Source organism: Scatophagus argus, chromosome 23 (genome assembly GCF_020382885.2).
Source record: "Scatophagus argus isolate fScaArg1 chromosome 23, fScaArg1.pri, whole genome shotgun sequence".
Taxonomy (NCBI): domain Eukaryota; kingdom Metazoa; phylum Chordata; class Actinopteri; family Scatophagidae; genus Scatophagus; species Scatophagus argus.
The window spans coordinates 9,644,011-9,668,999 of NC_058515.1; the positions used below are offsets into that span (position 1 = coordinate 9,644,011).

General features: G+C 42.3%; 4 protein-coding genes across 16 annotated transcripts; 1 reads left to right on the forward strand and 3 right to left on the reverse strand.

Moving 5' to 3' along the window:
- Positions 1-611: 611 nt before the first annotated feature.
- On the reverse strand, positions 612-5,023 carry LOC124055064. The gene is made up of 19 exons (XM_046381663.1): positions 4,862-5,023; positions 4,721-4,776; positions 4,552-4,641; positions 4,220-4,347; positions 3,979-4,119; positions 3,814-3,885; positions 3,545-3,718; positions 3,285-3,381; positions 2,981-3,198; positions 2,666-2,816; positions 2,390-2,598; positions 2,164-2,281; positions 1,873-2,078; positions 1,659-1,776; positions 1,396-1,568; positions 1,186-1,283; positions 984-1,102; positions 776-916; positions 612-707 (listed from the first exon to the last, which is right to left on the reverse strand). The coding sequence occupies exons 1-19, from the start codon at positions 4,882-4,884 to the stop codon at positions 661-663; spliced, it is 2,379 nt and encodes a 792-aa protein (XP_046237619.1). The 5' UTR covers positions 4,885-5,023; the 3' UTR covers positions 612-660.
- A 136-nt stretch (positions 5,024-5,159) lies between these two features.
- On the reverse strand, positions 5,160-11,201 carry LOC124055065. 8 transcript variants are annotated; one of them, XM_046381673.1, is made up of 19 exons: positions 10,855-11,200; positions 10,723-10,775; positions 10,132-10,221; positions 9,924-10,048; positions 9,693-9,839; positions 9,131-9,181; positions 8,873-8,923; positions 8,563-8,659; positions 8,256-8,473; positions 7,747-7,900; positions 7,100-7,326; positions 6,907-7,024; positions 6,604-6,818; positions 6,401-6,518; positions 6,145-6,314; positions 5,956-6,053; positions 5,771-5,879; positions 5,614-5,658; positions 5,160-5,479 (listed from the first exon to the last, which is right to left on the reverse strand). In XM_046381673.1, the coding sequence occupies exons 1-18, from the start codon at positions 10,881-10,883 to the stop codon at positions 5,614-5,616; spliced, it is 2,115 nt and encodes a 704-aa protein (XP_046237629.1). In that variant the 5' UTR covers positions 10,884-11,200; the 3' UTR covers positions 5,160-5,479. The 8 variants fall into 8 exon arrangements, with proteins under 8 accessions (XP_046237629.1, XP_046237628.1, XP_046237623.1 ...); XM_046381672.1 differs by having other exon boundaries at positions 8,873-8,926; XM_046381667.1 differs by having other exon boundaries at positions 5,576-5,658; positions 8,759-8,926.
- On the forward strand, positions 10,640-14,001 carry sst5 (somatostatin 5). Of its 2 annotated transcripts, none has more exons than XM_046381689.1 (3): positions 10,640-10,793; positions 13,313-13,426; positions 13,569-14,001. In XM_046381689.1, the coding sequence occupies exons 1-3, from the start codon at positions 10,791-10,793 to the stop codon at positions 13,770-13,772; spliced, it is 321 nt and encodes a 106-aa protein (XP_046237645.1). In that variant the 5' UTR covers positions 10,640-10,790; the 3' UTR covers positions 13,773-14,001. The 2 variants fall into 2 exon arrangements, with proteins under 2 accessions (XP_046237645.1, XP_046237644.1); XM_046381688.1 differs by having other exon boundaries at positions 10,675-10,793; positions 12,957-13,426.
- A 489-nt stretch (positions 14,002-14,490) lies between these two features.
- Positions 14,491-22,045, reverse strand: trip6 (thyroid hormone receptor interactor 6). Of its 5 annotated transcripts, none has more exons than XM_046381675.1 (11): positions 21,940-22,045; positions 21,411-21,457; positions 19,298-19,517; positions 18,993-19,096; positions 18,728-18,841; positions 18,050-18,634; positions 17,738-17,834; positions 17,474-17,643; positions 17,171-17,349; positions 16,941-17,061; positions 14,491-16,509 (listed from the first exon to the last, which is right to left on the reverse strand). In XM_046381675.1, exons 3-11 carry the CDS (start codon positions 19,506-19,508, stop codon positions 16,378-16,380), a joined length of 1,713 nt encoding a protein of 570 aa, XP_046237631.1. In that variant the 5' UTR covers positions 19,509-19,517; positions 21,411-21,457; positions 21,940-22,045; the 3' UTR covers positions 14,491-16,377. The 5 variants fall into 5 exon arrangements, with proteins under 5 accessions (XP_046237631.1, XP_046237634.1, XP_046237633.1 ...); XM_046381678.1 differs by having other exon boundaries at positions 21,423-21,457; positions 21,940-22,035; XM_046381677.1 differs by lacking the exon at positions 21,940-22,045 and adding an exon at positions 21,707-21,795.
- Positions 22,046-24,989: the final 2,944 nt, after the last annotated feature.

Below are 24,989 nucleotides of genomic sequence, written 5' to 3' on the forward strand. Positions count from 1 at the left end.
CAAGGCATAACACAGATGCAGTGCTATCTAGTTCAGTTGCGTTGTAGGTAATATGGGCACCAGGTTAACTGTGATCCAATAGAAGCAGTTCCAAATTAGTATTCCCAGCTCTGAAGTGTGTTGGGCTTAGATGTTGCTGGAGTTTGACTTAGATTCCAACTTCCACCGCACTTTTAATGTTAGGCTTAATTGTAAACAAAAGCAGATACAAGTAGCCAGTTTCAAAGGCCAGGATGGTTCTTGTTGGAAAATTCTGTATGAAAGCCGATTGAACTTAAAGCACAGATGCAGTCACAAGTCATCTGCTAATAAATGTGTCAGCCATTTGTACTAGGTTACCAGCAATCTTGAGAACTTTTTACATGGACTGTAAAAATATTCAGACTAGACTCCTTTCTGCTGCTCGCCCAGCACCCCAAGGAACATGCTACGCTTTTCAAATTTTGACTTGCTAGACTGTTAACCACATAAAATTTGTATCAGCATTTAAGTATACTTCTAATCCAAAGTTCAAAAAGTGCAACACTTGCCTCCCCATCCCATTTTCTCCAGTGATGTCAGCGACTCCACATCCTCGTGTAGTGTCGGTTCAATTCAAATAACAGTTTGCATATTTTTAAAAGACATTTATTGAGATTCAGTTAACACATTTTCAAGTCTTCAAAACATAGCTTTATTTACTTTGACTTGTGGAGATCCTCTTGCTCCTGTGACAAGAATTAAAGATTTATTAACAGAACTTCTTTTCCAATTCACCAGTTTTTAAAGTACTGACCTTTCTTAGAGAGATTCTGTAGAAAGCTGGGTACTTTAATGTACTGAACAGAAGGGTGGTAATTAGGTCTTCGAGTGCGCCTGGTAGCAGGCACTGGTGTTTGTAACACAGTAGTAGGCTTGATGGTGGGGCTCTGCACACCTAGAGTACAAACAAATCAGCACCACACAATATGTTGAATGTTGTTTGATGTGTTTGAACAGCCTACCTTCAGGTGGGTGTGCTGAATGCACAATGCGGCCAACACCGGCTGTGTCAGACTCAAACCGGTACACTGAGAATAGGCGATGGAGACCAGCCAGAGGATATGTACACTGCATTGTCACCCTGCAGCACAAGAGGAACAAGTCACATCTTGCAACTGGTTCAGGAGGTGTAAATGACCAAAACGGTCACTGTTGAAGACACACCTGTCGATCTCACTGCTGGAGTCTGCTGCATTTATTGAAGTATGGAACTTCCGGCTGATGAAAATCTCATTTTCATAGGTCACATATTCCTTGTTGAGCTGGAGAGGGGAGGGGAAAAAAAAACCAAAACAAAACAAAAAAAAAAAACCCAAAAGCATATACATTGTGATGTATACAACTATACAAGTTAACGTTGGCAATCAGTAGTACCTTGACTAAGGAGCCACAGCTGTTGAGCGGAAAAGAGAAGAGCGCTCTGGTGTCGTCTGCCTCTTTGGGTCCACAGTATTTGTCTACGAGGTTGGCTCGAGCAGGAACTCCTCCACTTGACATGGCCAGAGACAAGTCAGCCACCACAGTCATCCTCCCATCGGTAGAACACACTACAGAGAGATGCATTTTAGCACGTGTCAGCTACATGCACAACTCCACCCAGTCTCGGTGGAAAAAAAAAAAAAAAAGGATGTTCTTACTAATGAGTTCAGTAGCAGTGAATGGACAAGTCCTGAGAGTGGAGCTCTGGACCTCTGAGGTTTGACGATCCCGTATAAGGATCTCAAAAGTGCCAAAGAATCCCTTCAAAGTAACGTCCTATGAAACACATGCAGCTTTGTCATTCATCTCCATTTTCAAGACATCTCCACACACAGGAACTTTGCATCCAGTAAGTCATCTTCCTCACCCCACCTTGTACTCGTAGCCATGAGTGAAGAGCGGCACGTCGAGCTGCAGGTTCTGGCTACCGTTCCTCATCACGTAGCCGTGCTGGGCTGCCAGCTGTGGCGTCAGCAGGTCTGAGCCAATACTGAGCTCCCACAGGTAGTCAAAAGGCCGGTGGTCCAGTCTGAAGCTGATTCCAGACTCTGAACAGACGGCATCAAAGACTGGAGGAGCTGTAAGATACAAGCCACGTGGATTACTCTGCTTCCTGCACAAATAGGACCGACCAACCAAGTAAAAATAAGGTTAGTGACCTACAGACATCCGTTAATGCCGTGACTGACGTCAGATGGTGAAAAGGCTCATTTTCAGGCAGAATAGTCAGTGTGTAGTTAATGTCCAGCCTGTGCTGCATTGCTGCATCTTCTCTGGAGAACTAGGGAAAAGAAAATACAACCGAATGAGCCAAGAAAGTTGGAATGTCCACGTATGAACAGCCTGACATCTGAAGATGCCACTGGACATAATTCAAAGGACTTTTCACCTGCTGTACAACAACAGGGTCATCGAAAGGCACCTTCAGAGTGTAACCACGAGTGTCGTTGGGATGAACTACTTTTGTGATGGTGTGGCTGCTTGCATTTCTAAACGGCACAGTAAATTCTTGCCCATTCAAATGAACAGCAACCAATTCTACATCTGCAGGGACATCTCCAAGGTAGACCGTGAACATGCGCTCCTCAAGAGCTGCTCCTGAAACGAAAAGCAGTTTAGACTATGGCTGCGTCAACTTGACAAGTTGTCTCAACATTGGACTCACGGTTTTCTGTGTAAACAGGCCGTGGCAGCAGTGAAGTGGTCAGTGTCCTGTGAAAGCGAAGCCTGGTGTCAGCATGATCCTCATCCACTGACATTTGCTCCAAGTAGAGATCGAAGATGTAGAACTCGTAGAGGTCCCCAAACGCCACGCTCTGCAAGAGATGCAGTCATTTGAAGGAATACCATCAGGTTCAACATTCCTAATTAAGAGAATTCCCTAACAGAGCTAGAGTACATTTTTAACGTCACTGCATCGCTCCTGTAAATGAATTCCTCAGTGATCAGTAATTCCGAGTGCACGACTCTGTACTCTGACCTTCCTGTATCCTCCTTCAGCATTATAGGGGATGCTGATGTGTACTGTGTTGTTGTGCTTCTCCACATTGTAGCCTCTCTCCTCTGCAACTGGCTGCTCCACAAGTTCACCATTGACTCCAATATTAATCTGCGTCTCGTGCCAACCAGACACCAGCGGGTGCAGCACCTCGGGAGTCTCCCACACCATGTAGCCGCTTTCATCATATGATCCATTATCTGTAGATGTTACACCAATATTACTTCTCGATTTGTTAGTCGTCAAGAAAACAAAACACTACAACAGATGAGATTGAAGTACTGACGCATGGAGCAAGCAGCCACCAGGTCAACCATGAGGACAACAAAGTTTAGTCTGGAGAACAGTGTTGCATGGACCACCTCTACTGGAACACCAGTCACCTGGAGAGAAACAAAAACAAAGCCTGCACTGGACTGAGCTTTACAAGGCAGACAGGCATTTCATGTATTATACATGTAACACATGACTACATTAAGGTTTGGAAATTTCAAATGTCATGGCCTAGATGACAAACCTTTGTCTTCTTGCAAAGTGAACATTTACTTCAGTGCTGAATGAGTCAGGCTGTCCATAGGGTGTACGAAAGACCAGCCTTCCATCAGTCATGTCAAATCTATAACCCTGCTTTTGAGCCTCAGTCAGATTCATAGGTATCAGCTCCTGCTCTCCATCTCTGTGCAACACCACCTGCCAGTCTGAAGTGGCTGAGGAATAAGTCTAGAAAGTAGAAACATTTGAGACTGTTGCACTGTTATTCTGTCTATACATACAAGTGACATCAATCAACTTCAGATATTCAAGTTGAAACCTACAGGTTTTAGAGCCGCATTCCAGTCATCTTGGTGCATCTTGGATGGACAGGTGACTTCAGTTCTCACAGACACCTGCGATGTCACATGATGGTGGGACGTTACACGATGAGTAAAAATTTCAACAATTCCCCCTTTTTTGACATTTCAAGATGTACCCAGGCTTACTTCCATGTAGTTGGTCTCACAGGTAACCTCTCTGGGGGACCAAGGGAGAGATGGAGAACAGGTCTTGTTCAAGGCATAGGTAGCCTCCTTTCCTTCACGTGTCACAATCAGGTTGAAGTTGAATGTGAACACCTCGTCACCCTGAAATATGAGGTCATATAAAGTGCGTCAGAATTGTTCCTGAAGGGAGACCACACCTAATTTAGTTTACTTTGTATAGATTCATGTTAATTGCACATACTTTGTTGTCAGTGTGACAGCTGAAGTAGGAGGCTCGGAGCTCCACATGGCCTGGTACAAGGACAACATGGACGCTGTAGCCACACATTGCTGCATAGTGCTCAGAGATGGGGTACACACCTGTCTCATCTGAAAAACAAACCACACAATGTTTGTTCACACCCAAATGATAAACTTCATTTTCAGGACACACGTTACGGCTAGAGTCTTAATTTCATTGGTGCCATTTTGTGATGAAGCTGTGCAGGAGCATGCACTGGTGATTCCTTTATCTCCCCAGTTGTCACTGTGATCAGAAATTGTTTGATAATTATGAAGCTGTGCAGGACTCACCAACAGCCTCAAAGTGAGGTTCATTCCCAGTGAAGGAGACATCAACAGCTATCATGAAGTAACGATCATGACACTCCATTTGAAGAGCTCCTGCATGAAAATGTGATACATATCATAATGGTTCACAATGATTACTCTAACCCTGAAAGCCAGACATTTTCATTCTTACCAGAGGGAATAGGATCACATTTTGCAGTTGACAACACAGACAGGAGCAAGGCCACACTGTAAGACAAAAGGCACATTATTGCTAAACTCCAGCAAATCAATTTCAACTAATAGCACACAAATGACAGTCAAAGCCCCTTACCTAATACAAGACCCAAAAGCCATAGCCACTGATGTGCTGGCAGCGTCTAAAGCTAGCCTAGCTGCTAGCAAACTACACCTGTTAACCAACACAAACTAAAGTGAACCACTTGCTTGTTATGCTTCCTGGCCAAACTGTCACCATGTGATGGTGTTTCCTCCACCAGTTTTTATAAGTCCATTGCTTCATCGACCAACCAGAGGCCCTCAGGCGAAGGACCTGCATGTGTAGCTCATTAGCAATCATCCTAAATCAGTGGACCTCTTCCTCAGCAGTTGTTTTACTTGTGTGAAGCAGTGTGTTAATTACCAGGACACTTGACAATGAAGTCGTCTATAATGAATAAAATATCATAGCATGGAGTACATGTTTACAAAATGTAACATATAATCACATCGCAATCATAACATATAATTACAGATGGCCTTTCTTAATAGATAATAGATAGACAGATAAACAATAGATACAGATAAATACCACAGGAAGATACATAAAATAAATCACATAATAAAAAAAAAAAAGGAAAATGGTTTCTTTATATTTCTTTAATTTGCAGGTCAAGTATGCAGAAACTCATGAGCAGAGCCCCAGGAGCAGCATCACAGAGACAAGCAGAAACTGCAGAAAAGAGGAGACAAGAGGTTAAAATCTTGATCTTTACGCCAGTTCAGTTTGAATAAACAGTTTGAGGTATTTGTTCAGAACATTAATCACCTTAATAAAGTTTAAATAAAATTTCACAGCAACACTACCTAGATGATGGTTTTGTCCTCCAAATTCATACTGTTTTCCTTGATCTGATCGGAGTAGAAAGCAACAAGTGAAACTTTTACGTGATGAATATTAAATATCAGTTACAGATCATCTTTTTAAAATACTGAAGTCACAGATTTACACACACACACACACCTGTGTTTGCAGCTTCCCTACATCTGATTTATTGGCATGGGTAAAAGGTCCAGATAGGAAAGCAAGAGTACGAATGTCGTTTGCTGGGTATCGACACTGCACTGTCAGTCTGAAACAGATAAGACTTACATCAATACTGTCATCTGGTTAAAAAGAAGATCAAGTTCATTATGTAGGCTTTTCACCTGTATGGAGAATCTCTGTGTATGAGAGGATCATTGAAAGGTAGAAAATCTTGCATGTAATTGATCTGGTTTTCATAAACAAGGAAATTTCCCTCAGTCTGAGAGGAGGAGATGAGGAGATCAGGAGATCAGGAAAGAGGTTGGAACGCACATTCTGTGTTTGAACTTCAAGTAACTGAAATATCTCACAGTTACAGTTGTCCCACAGGAGTCCAGGCTGAAGCTGAACAGGGCTCTGGCGCTGTCCATCTCCATGGGAACACAGCTGGGGTCCATTAGGGTGGTTCGGTTGGGGAGAGTGGGCGGGACAGTGTGAGAGGTGTCGACTATTGCCACCATCCGCCCTTCTGGCAGACAAACTGTGTCGAGTGTCAAGGTTATTATAAACCAAACCTGAGACAAACATTTTGAATTTTCATTCCGAGATGGAGGATGCGGTGTGTACCCAGTAGTTCTCGAACGGGAAAGGTACATTTATGGACAAGAGTGTCCTCCACTTTCAGAGACTCTGCGTCCACAACAGACACTTCCACTCCAGAGACAAGACCCTGCAATGTCAGATGCTGCATGGGAAAATAGAAGAAACCTTAAATTAAGTTAAGCTAATTTAATTTAATGAAGTTGTATTAGGGGGAAAAAACTAACTACCTCATAGTTCATCCCTGGGCTGTAAAAGGGGATCTCCACAGTCAAGTATTCCTCCTCTGCATCCACCACAAACCCACCCATCTCCACCAGGTCCCAGTCCAGCTTGCGGCCTCCGAGGAAGAGCTGCCATTGCAGCTCGGCCTGGGCCCCGTGGTGCAGCAGCACCAGCAGGCTGCTCTCGGTGCACTTTCCTTCCAGCTTGGGGGAACTTGGAGCTACACCGGGATAGACAGGGGTCATTTTTGCTGCCTAAAAGGTATAAATAAATTCCAAAACATACATTTAAAATACCCCAGCACTCACCCGTGTATTCGACACTATGCTCTATAGTAGCTTGATGATAAAACAACTCTCCACTGGGAAAGATGTTAAGAAGAAAGGTGAAGGAGATGCTGTACATCTTATAGCCACCACCTATATACTGAAATGAGACAGCATGTTGTTTCAGACGCTTTTTGAACTTGTGCCTATGGTAAAACAGCTCAGTCATCCTCACCTCTGGGATTATTTTTGGGTGTGAAAGCAGGAAGCGAAGCTGGTAGGCGTGGCTCCCGTTGGAATGGGAGAGCCTGGACACAGCGAGGTCTGCGTCGCTCTGCGTGCGGAGGCTCTGGGTCCAGGTTAAAGGTTCGCCGCCACCATCTACTGTCACCTTCTGGAGCGAAACATCAGCTGCAAAGTGGCCTAAAGAGACAGACAACAATCCCTCAGAGGGGACTGCGCCTGCAGAGAGAGAGAGAGTGGAAACCTAAAGGTTTGTAACTTTAAAAGTATCCAAAACTGTCCTTTATCCAAGAGAAGCTCCAATGTTAATTCATCTTAAACAGGATATTCATTTTTAATGTCATAGTATTTAAAAGAGCACACCATCTGTACACAAATATTATGCTTTCATAAGACAAAATTAATCAAATGTGTAAGAACATTCAGTGATTAATTTTTGTCATTTTTAAAGGACATTTTGTTTGAAATCATGATTTACCACATTAAACTTACATTAATCTGTAACATGATCCACAGTACAGTAATTTCAACATGTTACCACTTTCTGTTGCCCAACTGCACAATCTTTAATCCTTCGGTTCTTTATGTTACATAAATATGCATAAAGAAATGACCTAACATGGCCTGAGAAAGACTTACTGTTGGTGAAGACTGGGATTTGTGGAATGAGAGGAGTCTTGAGGAGCCTGAAGGAGCGATGCTGCGTTAGAGGCCAACGCTGGTCCTCCCACTGCCTCCTGAAGAACAGCTCCACTGACATGGCCTGGCTGTACTGTCCCCTCACAACACCACTCTGCAAGACCAAATACAGAGACCAACAGCACAGACCACACAGGAAACTTTTCCAAAAAGAAGCTGGAACACTAAAACGTATGTTTTGTTTTTTTCTTATGTTGTTGTGTCCTCAAGTTTGTCTGTTATCATTTATTTTAGCGTGCTGTGTTTATTGATTCTGTTTCTGGTTTTCTCATTTTGCAGCAATGTTTATAAATTGTTGCACTTGTGTTATCAAATTGATGAAGATGTTTTGTCTTAATCTGCTTGTGTTTTGTCTGTCTGCGTGCGTATTCTTAAGCCGCAGTGCACAACACAATGGGAGGTCCTGACGCCCAGGGTGTCCTACAGTACAGGACATCTTATTTGTATACCTTAATGTGTCCACCTTTGGCTCCTAAAGGAATCCTGACCTCCACTCTCCCTTCCCGCAGGCCGATCTTGAATCCCTTCTCTTTGCTTTCAGACTGAGTCAGAGCCCGACCGTTCATTCCCACCGTCATGCCTCTGTCCCAGAAATGACCGTGGACTAACGGTGACAGAATATAAGGGGCAGTCCACAGCAGGGCAGACCCTTCAGCTGTTGCCTGATCTTTGGGTGAGAAAGAGGAGAGGAAACAAACATTTTACACTGGTATTTTACACTTGCCAAATGATGTAATACTAACAAACTGTACTAACTCATAGCACAGACAAGAGTGGCATCGATAGCCAGGAAGTGTCTCTGGAGTCGGTACAGGATGGTTGCTCTGACAACATTTAAATCCGCTCCCTTCTCCTGGTGAAAAACAGAAATAGCCAAACATAGCATCCAATAAATAAATGAAAGATGAAGCTGTTAGCCTAATCTCCAGTAAACAACATGGTCTCCGTGTACGTTGATGACGTAGGAGTGAGGGGAGGAGTAGGAACAGCGGAGGGTGAGCCGGGAGCCGCGCTGTGAGATGTGGTAGCCCAGAACAGCAGCCTCAATCAGGGACAAGACCCTCACTTCCTCTGGCGGCTGGTCCGCACTGTGGAACATCACAGCCATGTCGACTCCCTGCTAAGTGACAGAGAGGCGTCTGATCAACTGATATGACATGACGAGTATCATTTACAGAATGAAGCCTTTCAGCAAAACACCAGCTAAAAACATATATTAGTTAGAAGAAACTTTTATAACCACTGGAATTCTGCATTATCCTTATGACAGTAAATGCAAAGTTATTCAAACAAATAAATCTATAGGCATGGTTCACTTACTGACCTGATTCTCATTTCTGGATGAAATGGGCACAATAGGCTGCTGGACGGACACCTGGAGAGGAATACACAAGGCTTAAAAAAATCTGCCTGAATCTTTTCTGAGTATGAGTTTGAACTTTCAAGTTACGAGAAACACTCAAGTGCACCATGCTTTACATGGTTTCAGCTTCATCAGGATGGCATTTGAGGCTGTTTCCTTATATATAGTCCATCGTCTGAAAACATAACTCTAAATGACCACCATTATAAGACACACAGTTCATCAACCAGCTTTTCAAAATACTGTTCAACAAAGAGAACGTTTCATCTTAATGTACGAATGGGTAAAAAGTTTCAGAGTGTATTTTCAATACAAAGCAGGAATTTCTGTACTTTGACAAGCTCATCTTTCATTTTTTAAACACATTATGTATACACATTACAGATCTCTTCAGTTTCTTAATCTTAATCAGCTCAAGAGCAAATATAATCCAGAATCTAACCAAAAGAAAGAAAGGAGACGTTAAGCTAACAGGAGTCAAAGTGTGCATGTGATGACATAAACATACAGGTTAGTGACTCACCTCCATGTAGTTTTCCTCACAGACGATCTCTCTGGTGCTCCACTGTCCCAGGAGCGAGCAGTGGAGCTGGAGGGGAAACTCCACCGCCGCTTTCCCGTCCGCTTGCACCTTCACGAACCAAAGGCGCAGGTGAAAGTCTGTGCCTCTCTGCAGATGAGACATACAGACGTGGTGTGTTGTCAGGAATGCAACTGTGCACGAAAACACAAAAACTGTAGGAACAAAATTTACCTTGCTTTGGACATGACAGGCCAGGAAGGAGGCACGAAATACCAGGTCTCCAACGTCATTGATATGGACAGTGTAACCACAGAGTGTGGCCTCCTGATCGGACAAGAAGCGGGATCCATACTGGTCTGTCGGTTTGCAACAAAATGTCGTCAACAAGCATGTTTGAATATCCATTTAATAAGAACTTCTCTGATACCCATTTGCTCACCTTTAAAGTCAAAATGTATCATCGGGCTGAGGAAGTTGGACTTGACAGAAAGCCAGAAGTGACGCTCAAGACATTTGGTCTGAAACATTTCTGAAAATATTATGTACAGAAATGCAAAAAAAGAAGGTGAGATCTGATAGTCCGGATGTTTCTGTGAACCCTGGTTCACTCATAAAACAAGCAATATCTGATTTATTTCAGCCATTTTCCAATGGTCTATATGTGTGTATGGTAAAAAAAAGAAAGGAGGAACAGTTGGGGGGGAACAATGAAATAACAAAAGCAAACAGTATTTATTATATCTCATTCCACGCTAACATATCCTGTATATAATTTCAGACAGGAGCTCTCTAACTGCACTATATTTCCCCAGTGGGATGATATTTAATAGTCCTGGCAAATGGAAGGCAACATAATATAAAAGAAAAACATTTTTATTACCATGGCTGAAGTAATATCTGCTCTGAAATCCCCAAGAGTGTCCTGAAGGACCCCCCTAGAGGTCAGTAGTTAGTCACTCCTGTGTAATGTTATGAATCAAGTGTTTTTGAGGAAGGGGGTTATGGTATTAGTTAGTGATACTGGTCTCACCTGTCGGCACTGGACTGGTCACACAGAAAGGTGAGGCGAGTAGCAACACCACACTGAAACAAATACGTATGGTAAGTCTTCCTATGAGGCTAAATTTAAACCACTCTTTTACTTTTCACTTTATAAACTCACCTACACAAGGTATGGGAAAATATCTTCATTTTCAAGAGCAAATGCTGACTCAGGTGACTGAACGTGAGTCGATTTGAGAGCTGTTAGCCGTGTGTTTACCTTCGCAAATGTCAGCCATTTTGACTGACTCACCTGTTGAGAAGCTAATTAGCACATACCTCCGTTTTATCGACTTTTAGGGGAATGACGTGTGGGTATAAACAACAGCGCTTTTACTCTCTGATGAACAGCTTATAATTAAAAATAAAGGAACAAAAAACTCAGACATATTCATAATATTTCATCAGACATTCAAGTAAACTGTTGCGTTTGAGGCTCTCGGTGAAAATGCGATCTTACAGCGACGCCCAGTGGACAGAGTGTGCTTTGTCGCAGCATGAGGCTAGTATTAATAATATATTTCCACATATAAATACTCTTACTGGATCATTATTACTGATGCCCTCACGAGTATACTAGCTTAATGTAATAATTCTACTGAGTTATGTGCAAATCAGCAGGAGGGACTGCTGCTTGTTAGCTCTAATTAACCCTGACAAACCGCTGACACAATGGCAACATTTTATAACGTAGCAGCAGGGGTGGGATGCTGTGAGGGTCTGAGCTGTGCTCACTGCAAAAAGTCAGCTGTCATGAACAAGAAAATAAGTGCATTATAGCCATTATATTTATATTTATATTAAAACCAATGCAGATACTAACAGCAAGTGCACTTGTCTATCCATCCATTTATTATCTATAAAAATAAACAAAACAAGTTGCAAATTACAAAAAACAAAAAACAAGTGAATATTGCCGTGATTTAAGATATTTCATCTTGCGTAGATTTCGGTTTTTGCAGCGTAGTCATCACACTGTTGGACCCCTGTCCTTCCTCCAGGAGACAGGCGGACGCCTACAGTCACGACATCCTCACTACATGGAAAATGTTCCTTAAAGTCAAGCTGTGTGATGATTAATTACTGAGTAATCAGAATGCAAGTCCTGTGGTGGCCCAAAAGGTCAGAGGTTGTCAAACTGAGGACGCATGTGGAGCAGAATCAAGTTTAAACAGCTGGACTATTGTGGGAATAACTAACGGTGCTTTTGTTTTCTGGTTAGCACAGTCGATTCAGACAGCAAAACATGAGACCCATTTTTGAAAGGGAGGCAATGAAAAATTTAACTTGTCAGTCAAAATATGATGAAATCTCTTTGGCCTTTAGTTAACCATCAATAGAGTGAGCAAGATTAGTATGATTTTTGTAACTATTTTCTATAATATTGGCCAAGTAAAAATTAAATAATGAGTGAAACAGGTTCCTAACTGCTGGACTGGAGGAACAGTTCAGCATCAACGTTAAGAGTACTCCAGCATTGCATTTCTATTTGTTCCAGTAGCCTCAAGCCACTCTTTCTCGCTAAAGATTTTGTTTTTTCATTTTCAAACTTGCAGTCTGCAGCTCAAACCTACCCTGCTGATCAATCAGATTCTCTGGAGCCACACAAGCTTTTATATAACTTTGTTCCCATACAAAAAACCTGTAAACACACTTTGACCTCCTGGGTGGTCCTGAACCACTGAACTAAGTTAACCGTGTGGCTTAGTGGAGCCCATGACCTTCCCACTCTTCTGACATGATGTTTTGAAGTGGTCAAACAATAAATTATTGCCACATTTTGTTTTCAGACAAAATGAAATGGATACAAAACCCAACCATTATTTGCCTTTTGATCAAACACGGACTGTAAACACAGATCAAAATCAAGTGTTCTGTTTGCAGTCTGACATTTAGATGTTCTCTGCTTTTATCTTCCACTGACTCAAAGTGAGTGGTGGAGTGTCAGGCTGGTTTGTCCAAGCAGCCTCATTAACATTTGAGTCACATTGTGTCATTAACAGCACTGCACAGCATGCAGGCCTCATGTTGACTCCAGGACACCTGCAAAGCCAATGTGGCTAATCATGACTGACAGAAGCAAAGTTATGTGCTACCATTAATTAATTAGACTTTATTGTTGTGTTTTGCATCCAATATTTTACCCTTAAAGTTATTACAACATGAGCATTGATCAACCCAAAGTCAGATCGCAGAGGTTTTGTTTTTGCGGACGTCTTACAGGTGCAGTTTTGTGCCTGTGTGCCTCATGTCGTCACCGCAGACGATGACCTTATCCTGTCCAGTGACACTTTTGTCCACAACCTCCACCACGCACATCCTCATTCCCTCACCAGGATTCTTCTCCACCAATCACATCCTTTTGTAGACTTGACGATGAGGAGGGCTTGATGATGAAGAAGCCTCTTTATTAGCTCTCGGCACATCCTACGCAAACAGTGATAAGTGATTTGGTGATTGGTCGGATTTTGTTATATTTTGGACTTTGGACAGTGCTGCACATCATCTGTGTTGAAGAGAGAATAAACAGATACTGGAGTTACATCCTTGTGTTTGAGGTGGAGATGCTTTGCTCTCAGGTGCAGCTGCTTCTCGTGGCTTTGTTTTCCTCTGTGCTGCTGGTGCAGGTCAGCGGTGTCCCACGCAGAGACATGCTGACAGAAACACTGAGGGCAGACCTGGCAAGTGACAAGGTGAGTGACTCAAATATGTCGTGGAGATTTAATTGGCTGAGTGTGTGAGCAGGGAAGTGCCTCAGAGGAGTGTGTTAAAGCTGTATGAAGCCTTGTGTGAAGTGCTATTTTTTTTTTTTTTTTTTTGGCTGCCCTCCTTCAGGATCTCGCTCACTTGCTCTTGCTGAAGTTCGTGTCTGAACTGATGGCGGCGAGAGGAGACGAGATGCTCCCCGAGCCGGAGGATGAGGAGGAGCAGGAGGCAGGAGTCAGGGAGGAGGTGATGCGGCGGCATCTTGCCCTCTCTCAAAGAGAGCGCAAGGCGGGCTGCCGCAACTTCTTCTGGAAGACGTTCACCTCGTGCTAGCACCGGACCAGAGCTGCTCAAGCTGGAGTGTTGTTATTGTTTTTAATTCCTCTTCTTTTCAAGCATAACTTATTCCGTGTTTAATTACTTTGTTGGAGCTCAATCGATTACTGCAAGATGCCAAATGTGCAGGTGTTGTAGCAATTGTAAGCTGTGATAAGGCTGTATGTTTTGAGATGGGCAGGGATTTACACAGTGTCCACAATAAAAAAAGAAAATCAGTTTAAAAGAGTATGTTTGTTAGTTATAATAAATATAAAAAGAAACCTCACATGGAAGCAGCTAATTTTCTTGCACCTAGGGCAGCTTATAATGCACTGCATCCCATTTTCTCCATTTTAAGTGAATCCCAGGGGGCATTTTTTCTTGTTATATCTGCCAGAAATGAATCCAAGAGGGCACTTTGGTGGCATTTGTTCAAACATGGGGGCACCAGGGGGTGTAATCGCCTCCTCAGTACCTGTGCCCATCTGACAGGGCTAAAATATGCACATTAAAAGAGATATTTAAGTAAGAATTTTCCCCACAATGTAACACCAACACATATTTCATCAGTCCTTTCCTGCCAGGTGAACATCTGTGTCTTACAAACCACATTTTAACACAGGCCTCAAGAAGACTTCAAGAAGACACAGAAGTCAAGGTTAATACAAAACACCATCTGTGATTTGTAAGGTTAAAGTTGTAACGTTTGAATGAAAATGCGACAAACACGACGATGGACCCAATGGCATTTTAATAATCGTTTATGTTACTACAACCTGTATTAGGAGAAAATCCACTCACATGTTCACATGCTTTCAAAATGGCAGCTGACAGAAGTCTGCCGCAGTACCGCAGCCTTTGATCTACAAGCTCCAATTCACAGCATTTCAAACTGAACACAGTGAAGACAGTAAATGAATGACTGAGCAATGCAAACAAAATGACGTGATTCGAGGAGTATGACACAAGAGGTGGCGACGGGTCAGAATTTTAAAAATGACACATCTGAGCATGACTGAAAATGATGACCTTGGTGATAAAAAGGAGACTAACGCTAATACAGTATATACATCATGAGATAAATTAACGAGAGATGAAATCTGAACCGTTTCAGCATGATCAAGTTCACAGATGAGAAAAAAAAAGAATGACATCTTCTTTGAGGTAAGGCTTTCAAATGTCTAGCCCTTAAAGTTACACATGTACATAAATCAGGACGGAAAGACGAGAGGTTAAACACAATCATTAACAAATACTGTAGCTCCAAAGTCTCAGACAATGACAACTGGGTACACAAGTGCAAAGATGAACAAAAATGAAATCCACAAGTGAAGAGTTGTATTGCAAATCACACCAAACTCCACTTGTATTTTGTCTAATGTATTTGTCAGTTAATTCATCCCACATCCTTGTAAAATGAATACAATTTTAGTTTACCCAAATGGCACATGTACAAACTCTTCACACGAGGCTCAAGCTTCACATGATGGGATGTTTTTAAGCCACGCAAGTGACCGACACCCTGTTTTCCTTAGACAGAGGAAAGCATTTGACTTCATTGCACCATCAACTTCAATGTAACAGTCAAGTATCAACCAACAACAGATAAACAAAAAAAGCAAAAGCAAGATTGTGTTTCGTAGACATTCATAAATGTTATTCTGAATGATAAAAAAAAGACAAAAATCCTGTTACGATTTAATAACTAAACAACGTGATGATGTAATATTTGACTTTTGAGATGTATGAGAGATTTGTTCAAGCAAACTTTGTACTAGCAGATAATAAAAAGCTTAAGAAAGAAACGCCTGCGGTTGTAAGGTTAACTACACATTCCTTTCGTCTACATTTCTCGTGCTACGAGGCTACTTCTCTGCAAAGATTCACTCCACTAAAGGCTACGTGCTTTCCAAAACAGTTGGCAACAGTTTCATTGTCAAACCAAACCAGCCTGCTATGTACAGTCACAGTTGTTGCAATATGTGCTTTTAATGTGCTTGTTTTGAGGCAGTTCTGCACCTTGACATTTAGTGTTTTGTACAAACGGATTGAGACAGGCCATCATCCTAATAATCATCTATGCTGCTTCGCTGCAAAAGAAAACTCATTTTCAGGTGTAAATCTTTGATCTCCTTCCTTACCTTCATGGTGTTTGACAGTGATAATAATGTGCAAGCTAACAGTTCAGCGATACCGGGGTGAATAAGTGGTGAGTGGCGCCCAAGCTGCCTGCAGGTCAGGCCACTGCTGAATACTGAGCTAAACATGAAAAATGGGAAAGTTGTGTACCAAAAAAAAAACCCAACAAAAAACAGAAAATTTTGTCAGAATTTTGAATGAAAGGAAAATAGCGAGGTGGTCGCTCCTTCAAAACTCCATCTGTAATTCTGGTCAGTAACAGAAAATCTTCCTCTGCAAATGAAATTGCAGCTGGATACCAACAGAGGGAGCTATAGCAACACTCATATCAAACTCCTAGCAACCAAGAAAAAAGAGAAAGAAAAAAAGAAGTGTATCACGGCCTTTAACAAAGAGAGAGCACTTCCTCCCTGTGCTATCAATAATTTGTCAACTGTCACGGATTTGCGAGAGTGAGATGCTGCGGTTACCAACAGGCTTCTTAGCAGTCAGTGGAGATTTTGGCTGAGAGGTCCTGGATGCGGCGAGCGCTGCAGCTCTTACATAAGATGTGGCCGTCCAGCGGGTAACAGCCTCGACCCTCGCCTTCAGAAGACAGCAGGAGGCCACATTCCTGATGAACACAGACACTTCACTCAACTTCACACTTACAAATCCAGCACATTCTAGACTACCTTAGTTTGTACTATTGAGAGTATAAAAGAAAGTCATTTAATCCAATGTTTACTTGGGAATCACAGGTTTTTTGCATAAGTTGTGCATAGTTTTATTAAACTACCTAAACTGTTTAAAAGAGCTACAAATACCCAGTAATTCAGTTCCATACAGTTCAAAACATCAATGATTAACTACAGTAATGAAGGTTTTGCCTTTTATGGCAAAAATGATAAAATGTCACAGATCTCCTTATCTCTGTGTTAAACTACAACACACTGTTTCACATCAAATAAGAAGCTGTAAATCGGTGAGTCCGGCTGTTTCTGTTATTTTATGTTATATAATCCCATCTGGCTCATTTGCAAAAATAAAACAAAACTGACTCACCTCACAGACATAACAGTTGACATGGAAGCTGCGGTCCAGAGCTACTATCCTTACTGTCTCCTCCTGGCCCTGCTCGGGCATGATGGGCTCACCGCAAACCGAGCAGCGAGGTGCATACTTCCTGTCAGGGAGAACAAGCATCAGAACAGAGGGGTTACAGGACATTTCTGTCAGGAAAAACAGGACTGACTTCGTGAAACAACAGGCACAGTGTTTGAATGTCTTTACACCTGTGAAAGTCATCGATGCAGTGTATCTGAGACGTTGCATCCACGGTGAAGGGTACGCCGTCCAAGCAGCAGTTGCAAACCACACACGTGAAACAACGAGGGTGGTAGGCCTTCCCCATGGCCCGCAGGATACGGTCCAGGATGGGCTTGGAGCACTTTGAACAGCGCTCTAAAGTACTCTAATGAGGAAAGAACAGGAGCAGGTGTATGCATCAGAGTAACACAGAGCAGGATAAGGGTTGCCAGCCAAAGCTTAACCATAAAAGAAAATTATATTTGTTATACTGTTCTTTCTTCACTCACAATGTAACAGCTCTCACAGTAACTCTTCTTGTCGAGGGCATAGAATGGTTGCCCTCGGAGGCGGGCGTGGCAAGTGATGCAGGTGAAACACTCCACATGGAACACCTGCTCCATGGCGATGCAGCCGCTGCCATCACCGACCACGTTGTCACCGCACCGCGCACATCGACCTGAAAGTCAAAGTATTTTTTTTTTACATTTTAAACGCCATAAGGCAGGTTTTGTTGCATCTTAAGTCATTAATGTAACAAGTAGCAACTGTACCAAAATAGTCCTCTGAAGGAGGGTGGTTCATATCATAGACCAACTTCTTGGTGAGTCGTTCCAATTCTTCCTCGGGTCTGGTTGTTACTATCGCCTGCTGGAAGAAAAGGCGATACATGAATCAAATGCGCAACAGGAACAATTAAGGTAACAACTGAATGCAAACAGGATTTTGTAGAAAAGCATGTTTATATTTCTACGTAATGCAGGTATTCCACATTTTTAGATGATACCCAGCCCTGAGGACAGAATATTTGTGTATATGTTCTACACACTAATTTTTAAAATATAGATGCTGATATGTGTTCCTACCTTGCTGGGCTGATAAGCAGGACTTTGTGCAGCACCTGACCCTGTCTGATTACTTTCGATCCCTCTCTTAGATACCGGAACCTGGTTAACTCTTCCACCAGATCCTGAGCCGCTCCCCTTGTAACCCGCCTCAGAGTGCATCTCCTGAGCTTGATGTGGAGGGTACCAGCCCTGCGAACTTGTCTGAGTCTGAGGAGGGGGGCGTGACACGTGCTGGCGAGGAGGGGGAGGTGTGTACGCCTGTTCAGCCTGTCTCCCTGTCTGCGAATAGGTGACAGGCTGTGCCGTCTTGACCTGGACGCTGAACCTGGGCCCAGTGGGAGTCGAGGCTGTGGTATAAGAGGCTGGGACAGGCTGAGGGTAGGGCTTGGGGATGGAAGAGGAGGAGTAGTAGTCCTGCTGGTGGGATGTGGAGTACTGAGGTGATGGGTGCTCACTGGGGTAGGGTGGAGCTGGGTGGTATTGACTCTGGGGATGAGGGGGGTAGCCCATGGATGGCCGACCCTGAGGAGAGGCTGTGCTCTGGTGTGCAGGCTTGTAATGATCCCCTGGGAGGTATTTGTTGTAAGGCACGTTGTCGTACAGCTGTGCAGAAAAGGTAAATGTTTAGGTGAACTGTACGCATATGCAATTTCTCCACAGAACATTTAGTAGATTCAGTAAAGAGTGTTGTTATACTTGTGTGCTGGAGTCCTGTGGGTGGCTGTCCAGATCAGCGAGCATACTGGTGAGGGAATCAATATCGGCATCGATTTTGGAGTGATAACTGGCTGGCTTCTCAGGACCACGGTGCTAACAACAGAACATCATAAGAAACGTGTGTATTGAATCAAACTATCACAAGAGTCGAACTCAACGATCTTTTTTCCAGTGGTCAGTCTTTAGATTAGGTATGTGTTTACAAGTGTCTTATTATCTGCAAAGCTGCCGAAAATGCACCCACCATCAGCTCGTAGCTGTCCATGTGAGAGCTCCAGTTGCGGTCCTCTTTGGGACCATGAGGAGGGGGGTAATAGTGATCGCTAGAAGAATGGTGAATGGGCCCGCCTTTAAGTTAGAGAACAGATATCAAAAACCAAATTTCCAAGACAATCCAGAAACTTTCTGACATGGGCTGGACTCTAAAATAAGCAAAACATGCAGACAATTTCAATGTACAGTTTGCTTAGAAGAAGCAAACAATTGTGCCTTTTAATTTGTTTTGAATGTGATCCCTGACTCTTAGCATGTGACTAGTGGTCTTCTTACCTGTGGGTCCAGTAGCCATGTACCTGTTGGCCATCCCTCCTCCTCCACCTCCTCCGTTCTGGTCATAGGGGCCATATTTTGGCCGGAAGTCAGACATCCCCTTCTTGTTTGGGGCTCGGTAGATCGCTGACCCAGCAGAGTGGGACATCTGGGGGACGGCTCGCTCTGGGCTATCCAGAGTCCTCGGCGGAAGCCAGGTGGGACCGGACATGTCAGGCTTCTGAGATCAGAAAGAGAGATAAAAATATTTCTATTATGTAAAGTAATGCCACTCAATACTGACTTTGCTCTGATTTTACATCAGCCAGTACACATGATTTTGTTTTCAGCTTTGACCAATAATTTATATGAGTACAGCTGTGGCTGTTCTGTGTATTTTACATAATATGTAACCAATGGAAACAAAGGGATGCTTCAGACTTTGTTTCCTATGGCAACGGGGACACACAGATTGAACAATAGGCTTCTAGTTGGGTAGCAGGAAGAGAGCAGCCATTCTGAAAGGCTAGGGGATTTCCAGCAGACTCACACATTGCTCTGAAACATGTTTGTGCAGTTCGATACAAAAACTTTTGAAAAAAACAAAACAAAACAAAAAAAAAAATAATAAAAACAGCACACTTAGACACAAACCTGTACACATAAACACACATAAACAAACAGGTGCAAATCTGTGGTTACTCGTTGCCTGTTATCTGCCACAATGGTTATTGTCCTTGGGTGTTTACACACTAGTATCACTGATTTCTAAATGAAGCAGAGACAAAAACAGGGCAGGAAATGTTGTGTAATAATATGTGTCTACATACACCCGCACACCTGGCTCATAACAATATATTATGTATTCTCTGTGGGATAAATAACCACACTGCGGCACACAGCTGAGCCGGCAAAGTGCCAACTTGCACAGCATGGCATTCATTAAGATTCAGATCTTTAAGGGAAAAAATCTAATTAAAAAGAACTCATATGAATCACAGAAATTTATAGAAAGTATCACTAATTACATAACAAGAAAAACAGACTCCTTAAAGAAAGCAAACAAAGGGGTCACGAGTTAGTGAACCATCAATGAATTTTCAGACTGACTCCATGCACAGGGGAAGCAATGCATGACTGATACAACGCCTAAATGGACTGCAAGCACAGGGACAAGCCATGGCAGATCGGCACTGTCAGAGTGGAGACATTAATAGCGCACTTAGATTGATTGCATATGTGTGGCCATGTTGGTAAGAGGATTATAATGATGGATGAGAGGATGATGTAGACTTACATAAATACAATGCCTGAATAGAGCATTTTAGCCTTTTTAGGTTTATTTTTACTCATTTTCTTTCATTATTTCTACTCGTGGAGTTGTTATAGTCACCATGCAGTATCAGCATGGACTTGATTGACATTACACAGCAACCACGTAGAGGGAAGAGTGACCACCGCCTCCACAACCAACCTGATTTACGCCCCTGTCTGAATCCGGATGAGCACGCACTCAAATCCGCGGACGTCTGGGCCAGAACATTAATCTCAATGGTTTTATCACTCTGTGTTTTAAAGCCAATTGTTTGATTTTCATGTGATTAAAAAGACAAATCTCGTCCATTTGTTCTTTGATTAGCTTGGCTGGACCTCTGCCTGAACGCAAAGGAGGCTCATGAAATGTCAAAGTTGATGACAGGAACAAGAGTCAAGTAAGCTGGAACAGACAAAGACAACATCCGGTGTTCTTAAAAATCAGAACAAAATAGCTCTATTGTAACTGTTTCGGCCACACATGAAAGCGATTACAAATACGATGAATACAGCTGAAATAACTTGTAGCAAACGCAAACTTAATTAGCGTTACTCCCATTTTATCTGTTTAACGTACTGTTCTTGTTATTCCGTAACAAGGTGTTTTCATGCTTTTATTTTGAAGGCAACAGGCTCTGGTTAGCTTAACATGTTTAGCACAATGTAGCTTAATTTAGCGATATGAGCTAAAGAAAAATGAACCAAAAACAGGAAGAAAACATGAATTAAGTCAATATAGGCAAGGAACTAGGACATAAACTATATCAGCAAACAATGGGCTGGCTCCAATCAACATTAGCTACGTACTAGCATTTCCTACCTTTTACAGTACCTTTACAGTGACTCTCCTCTTCCTTTCAGTCTCATCTAAAAATCGAGAATACAAAATTGGTAAAACAAAACAATAGATGGCACATTAAAGACATCAGCGATATTTTCTCGTTTCTAACTGTAACATTTGTTTCGCTCAGCAACATTAACGTCTCTTACATAGGAATAGAGAGACTAACTGGCTGTTGTTCGTCCAAATCTGCCCGCTGTGCGTCACATATGTGTAAAACATACCATTTAAGCAATATAAGAAACCACAATGAAGGATAATTAGCATTACTTAACTTTAATAACAGGCTTGTTTACTTGTTTGCTAGCCTGTTTTGAACTCGAGCAAAGCTCGTGTCTTGCCTCTGGGCTAACTTCAACACAACCAGAGAGGAAACAATGAAATTAACCGACAACTACCGTCTGAAATGAGCCACACAAACGCAATCTACGCCCTCATTTAAATATTCGAAGGTCAGTGAAAGTTAGCCCTAAATAACTTTCTTGTCGCTTTAGCGTCGTTAACCTACTTTGTGACGGATCCTGAGGCCTTTAGCAGCAGCAGCAGCAGCAGCAGCTCCTCACTGCATTCCCGATGTGTGACGTAGCTGTAGCTGCGGTGTGTGCGTGTGTGTGTGTGTGTGTGTGTGTGGGGGGGGGGTCACACACATTTTTGAAATTAAAAATAACCTAAAAAAAAAAAAAAAAAATCCATAACAACAAGAAAAACATGTAGTGCAAATTTCTGGAGAAAAAGAAAAATCCCAGATGTTTTTTACTTTGTTTAGGGTCATTTTTGTATGTTTAGGAAAACTCAAGTTCAAACTTTAAAGATTAAAAAATAGTTTCCATTTCAAATATTTGCTTGTATATTACATAAATTAAAATAAAATAAATACAGCTGAAATAAAATATAACTGATTAGAAAGACTGAAAACACACCAAGGCAAAAATGTTAAATATGTAAATGTATTAAAAGGCACTGAAAATCGGATTAAGTTCAATAAGTTCATATAGCAGAGTGCATACCAGTTATATAAAATGATGCTATAAATAAACCAAAAATAACAAAAATATATAAACCAAATACGTCAAGTAGTATGTTATTAGAAATTGCATTAAAATGGTTTCTTTCTCTAAACAATTTTACATTTTTCTTTTTGCTTTATATGATCTGCAAACATTCTTGACATTTGTTTGTAATTTTATGTACTGTCTGTATTTTCATGTCAAAAGAGAAAAAAACTGATCAAGAAGACAGCAGGTGTCAGCAGACAGCAGTGAATAATAATTTGAAAGATATTTAAATAGAGCTTAAAACAAAATAACTTTGTTGAGCATCAGTTATTGAACACCACTGGTCTTCACTGGTATGTTTTCTCCATCTACCCAGTTGTTTACAATGCTGCAAGCAGCAGTGAATGTGGAGGTCAAGCGCTTGATTTATTTTTTTTGTGGTTCATGAGATTTAGGTCAACTGTCCCTGTCGCCGTTACCCCCCACCTTCTTTCTTCTTCTCAGTCCTCCCACTCTGGCCAGCACCATGTTGGAGGCCCACTACTTCCTCCAAAGCACTTCTGCAGAGGCAGAGGGTTTCATAACTTAATTTCTGATTTCCCAGTCTGCCTCTGCCAATAAACGGACAAACAACCGGGGCTGCTCCCTGGGATATCCCCTCTTCCTCCTCCTCCTGCTCCTCCTTCCAGTAGCTCAGTGCCGTTTGCCCTTATATGTCCAGAGAGCTCTGCAATCACAGGAAGAGGCAGTTCAAGCCGATCCGCTATTGTTGCACGAGCCATCAACACTTTGGCACCAACTGGGGGATTTGAAGTCAAAGCATGGCTTCAGCCCATACATTATGAGACAAACAATATAGTTCTGTCCAGGCAACCAGGAAACCACAAAATAAGGGGAATCCCTGCCTTTGTTCTGTTAGACAAGGAGTGACAGTTAAGGTGTTGTTAGAAATTTCTATTTGCTCATGAAAAGTCACAAAAGTAAGTTTGTTCCTCATTTAAGAATTGGCCAAAGTTTGTCCTCAATTTGTTCCTCAATACGAGCTCTGTATTTTATCAACAATGCGGTCACCGGGTCGCCGATGGCCACTGACAGACGAGTAAGAAGCAGGAAGTCACTATGATCATTGCCAAGCTTTGCCAACGGGATGGACTCAATGGCTTCCGCCCATTGGTGAACCTGTTTAGTAATGTTCTCACTTTTCCTCAACCGCCCCCCTCATCCGTTGTTCTCACAATGCCTGGAAGTAGCCAAGACCTACATCTCCCTCTCTGTTTTCTTAATCGTTGTTTTCCTTTATGGTTTTTCCTTTTCTTTTTTTTTTCTTTTACAAAGCACACAATTGATCCGACCTCCATCCAAACAAATAAAAGCACGAGGATACGCACACGAGCTCTGCACCTCATGCAAACTCTTTACTTCCGATTCACATTTTCAATAGATTTATTCCAAACATGACCATGTTGTCTGATTTTTACTTCATGTTTGACACATTTGCTTTTCATTACATATGTATATATTAAGTTTTGTAATGTCTTCTTGTTTACTGTTGGCTATGTACTCTTTTCGACAATACAATATACTCAACAAGGCAAAATATGCTGTTATCAGGAAACAGTCACAGCAGCTCAAAGTCAGTTAAAAAATTTTATGCTTTTCTGAATTGGGCTCAGTAATCAATCTCATCAATGAAAATAAAAATAATTTTCTCTTTATTAATCAAATTACCACTTGCATCATCCCACAATCTCAGCTTTTCATGCAGGAAGCACTTATCTGCCTGAAGTCAGCCTTGATGATTTCTCTCCTTTTTCTTCAATGTCTCCTCCTGTAAAATACTTTGATGTGAGGGAAATGCAGTTCATAGTTCACTTTTGCGGCGCCTCAATTAGCTGTCCGGTGCCTGGTTCTCTGTGAACCCAAGGCTGCCCTGAGCATGAGGTAGCTTTCCGCTTGTTTTTTTAGTTATTCACGACCTCCGAGCCCTCGTCCTCCTCGCTCCATTACCCCCCTCCATCTCCATCTGTCCTCCCTTGTCTCCTGCTTGCTTTATTATTGACGGATGTCCTGCGCAGGCGTTTTCGTCCATGTCTCCGAGCAGCTTTGCAGGATGCATTCAGAAGTGTGTGTGTGTGTGTGTGTGTGTGTGGGCGTGCAGGGCAGTTCCTGCACATCTGTCGGCTGCATTTTTCTCACTCAGGGCGGGGTAAAGGTTGTTTTTCACCACCAGGAGAAGGTGTCTCCCATCTAGAACGATCGATTTGGTCTTGCTTCCTTCCTTTCGGGCCTCATAACACAACACCTCTGCTCTGATTCGGCAAGCCAGAAGTTTCCATATACTGTTGTAGAGCACTCACTAATGCTTGTCAACTCAGCAATGTCATGATTTCCCTTTGAATGCCATTGATTCTTGTATTCAAATACTACCCCGAAAACTAAAGAAATGCTTGCGAGATCGTGAGCAAAATATGAGTGAAACTTTGACAATAAAAAGCTTGCTTGATATAGATCTCAGTGCAGCTTGTTTATCCAACAATAAGCTGGTCTTCCAGCTTCCTCTCAG

Excerpts from the sequence above, each read along its gene's own strand:
- LOC124055064 (XM_046381663.1), bottom strand. The coding sequence starts at position 4,884 with ATGGCTTTTGGGTCTTGTATTAG. Across the intron at positions 3,382-3,544 it reads CTGACTCATTCAGCACTGAA|GTGACTGGTGTTCCAGTAGA; the intron begins GTAAATGTTCAC and ends GTTTCTCTCCAG. Across the intron at positions 2,599-2,665 it reads GCCTGTTTACACAGAAAACC|GAGCAGCTCTTGAGGAGCGC; the intron begins GTGAGTCCAATG and ends TTTTCGTTTCAG.
- LOC124055065 (XM_046381668.1), bottom strand. The coding sequence starts at position 10,883 with ATGAAGATATTTTCCCATACCTTGTGTAG. Across the intron at positions 10,049-10,131 it reads GATACATTTTGACTTTAAAG|ACCAGTATGGATCCCGCTTC; the intron begins GTGAGCAAATGG and ends GCAAACCGACAG. Across the intron at positions 7,025-7,099 it reads ACCCAAAAATAATCCCAGAG|TATATAGGTGGTGGCTATAA; the intron begins GTGAGGATGACT and ends GTCTCATTTCAG.
- sst5 (XM_046381688.1), top strand. The coding sequence starts at position 13,298 with ATGCTTTGCTCTCAGGTGCAGCTGCTTCTCGTGGCTTTGTTTTCCTCT. Across the intron at positions 13,427-13,568 it reads CAGACCTGGCAAGTGACAAG|GATCTCGCTCACTTGCTCTT; the intron begins GTGAGTGACTCA and ends GCCCTCCTTCAG.
- trip6 (XM_046381675.1), bottom strand. The coding sequence starts at position 19,508 with ATGTCCGGTCCCACCTGGCTTCCGCCGAGGACTCTGGATAGCCCAGAG. Across the intron at positions 18,842-18,992 it reads TGGACAGCTACGAGCTGATG|CACCGTGGTCCTGAGAAGCC; the intron begins GTGGGTGCATTT and ends TTCTGTTGTTAG. Across the intron at positions 17,835-18,049 it reads CTGCTTATCAGCCCAGCAAG|CAGGCGATAGTAACAACCAG; the intron begins GTAGGAACACAT and ends CTTTTCTTCCAG.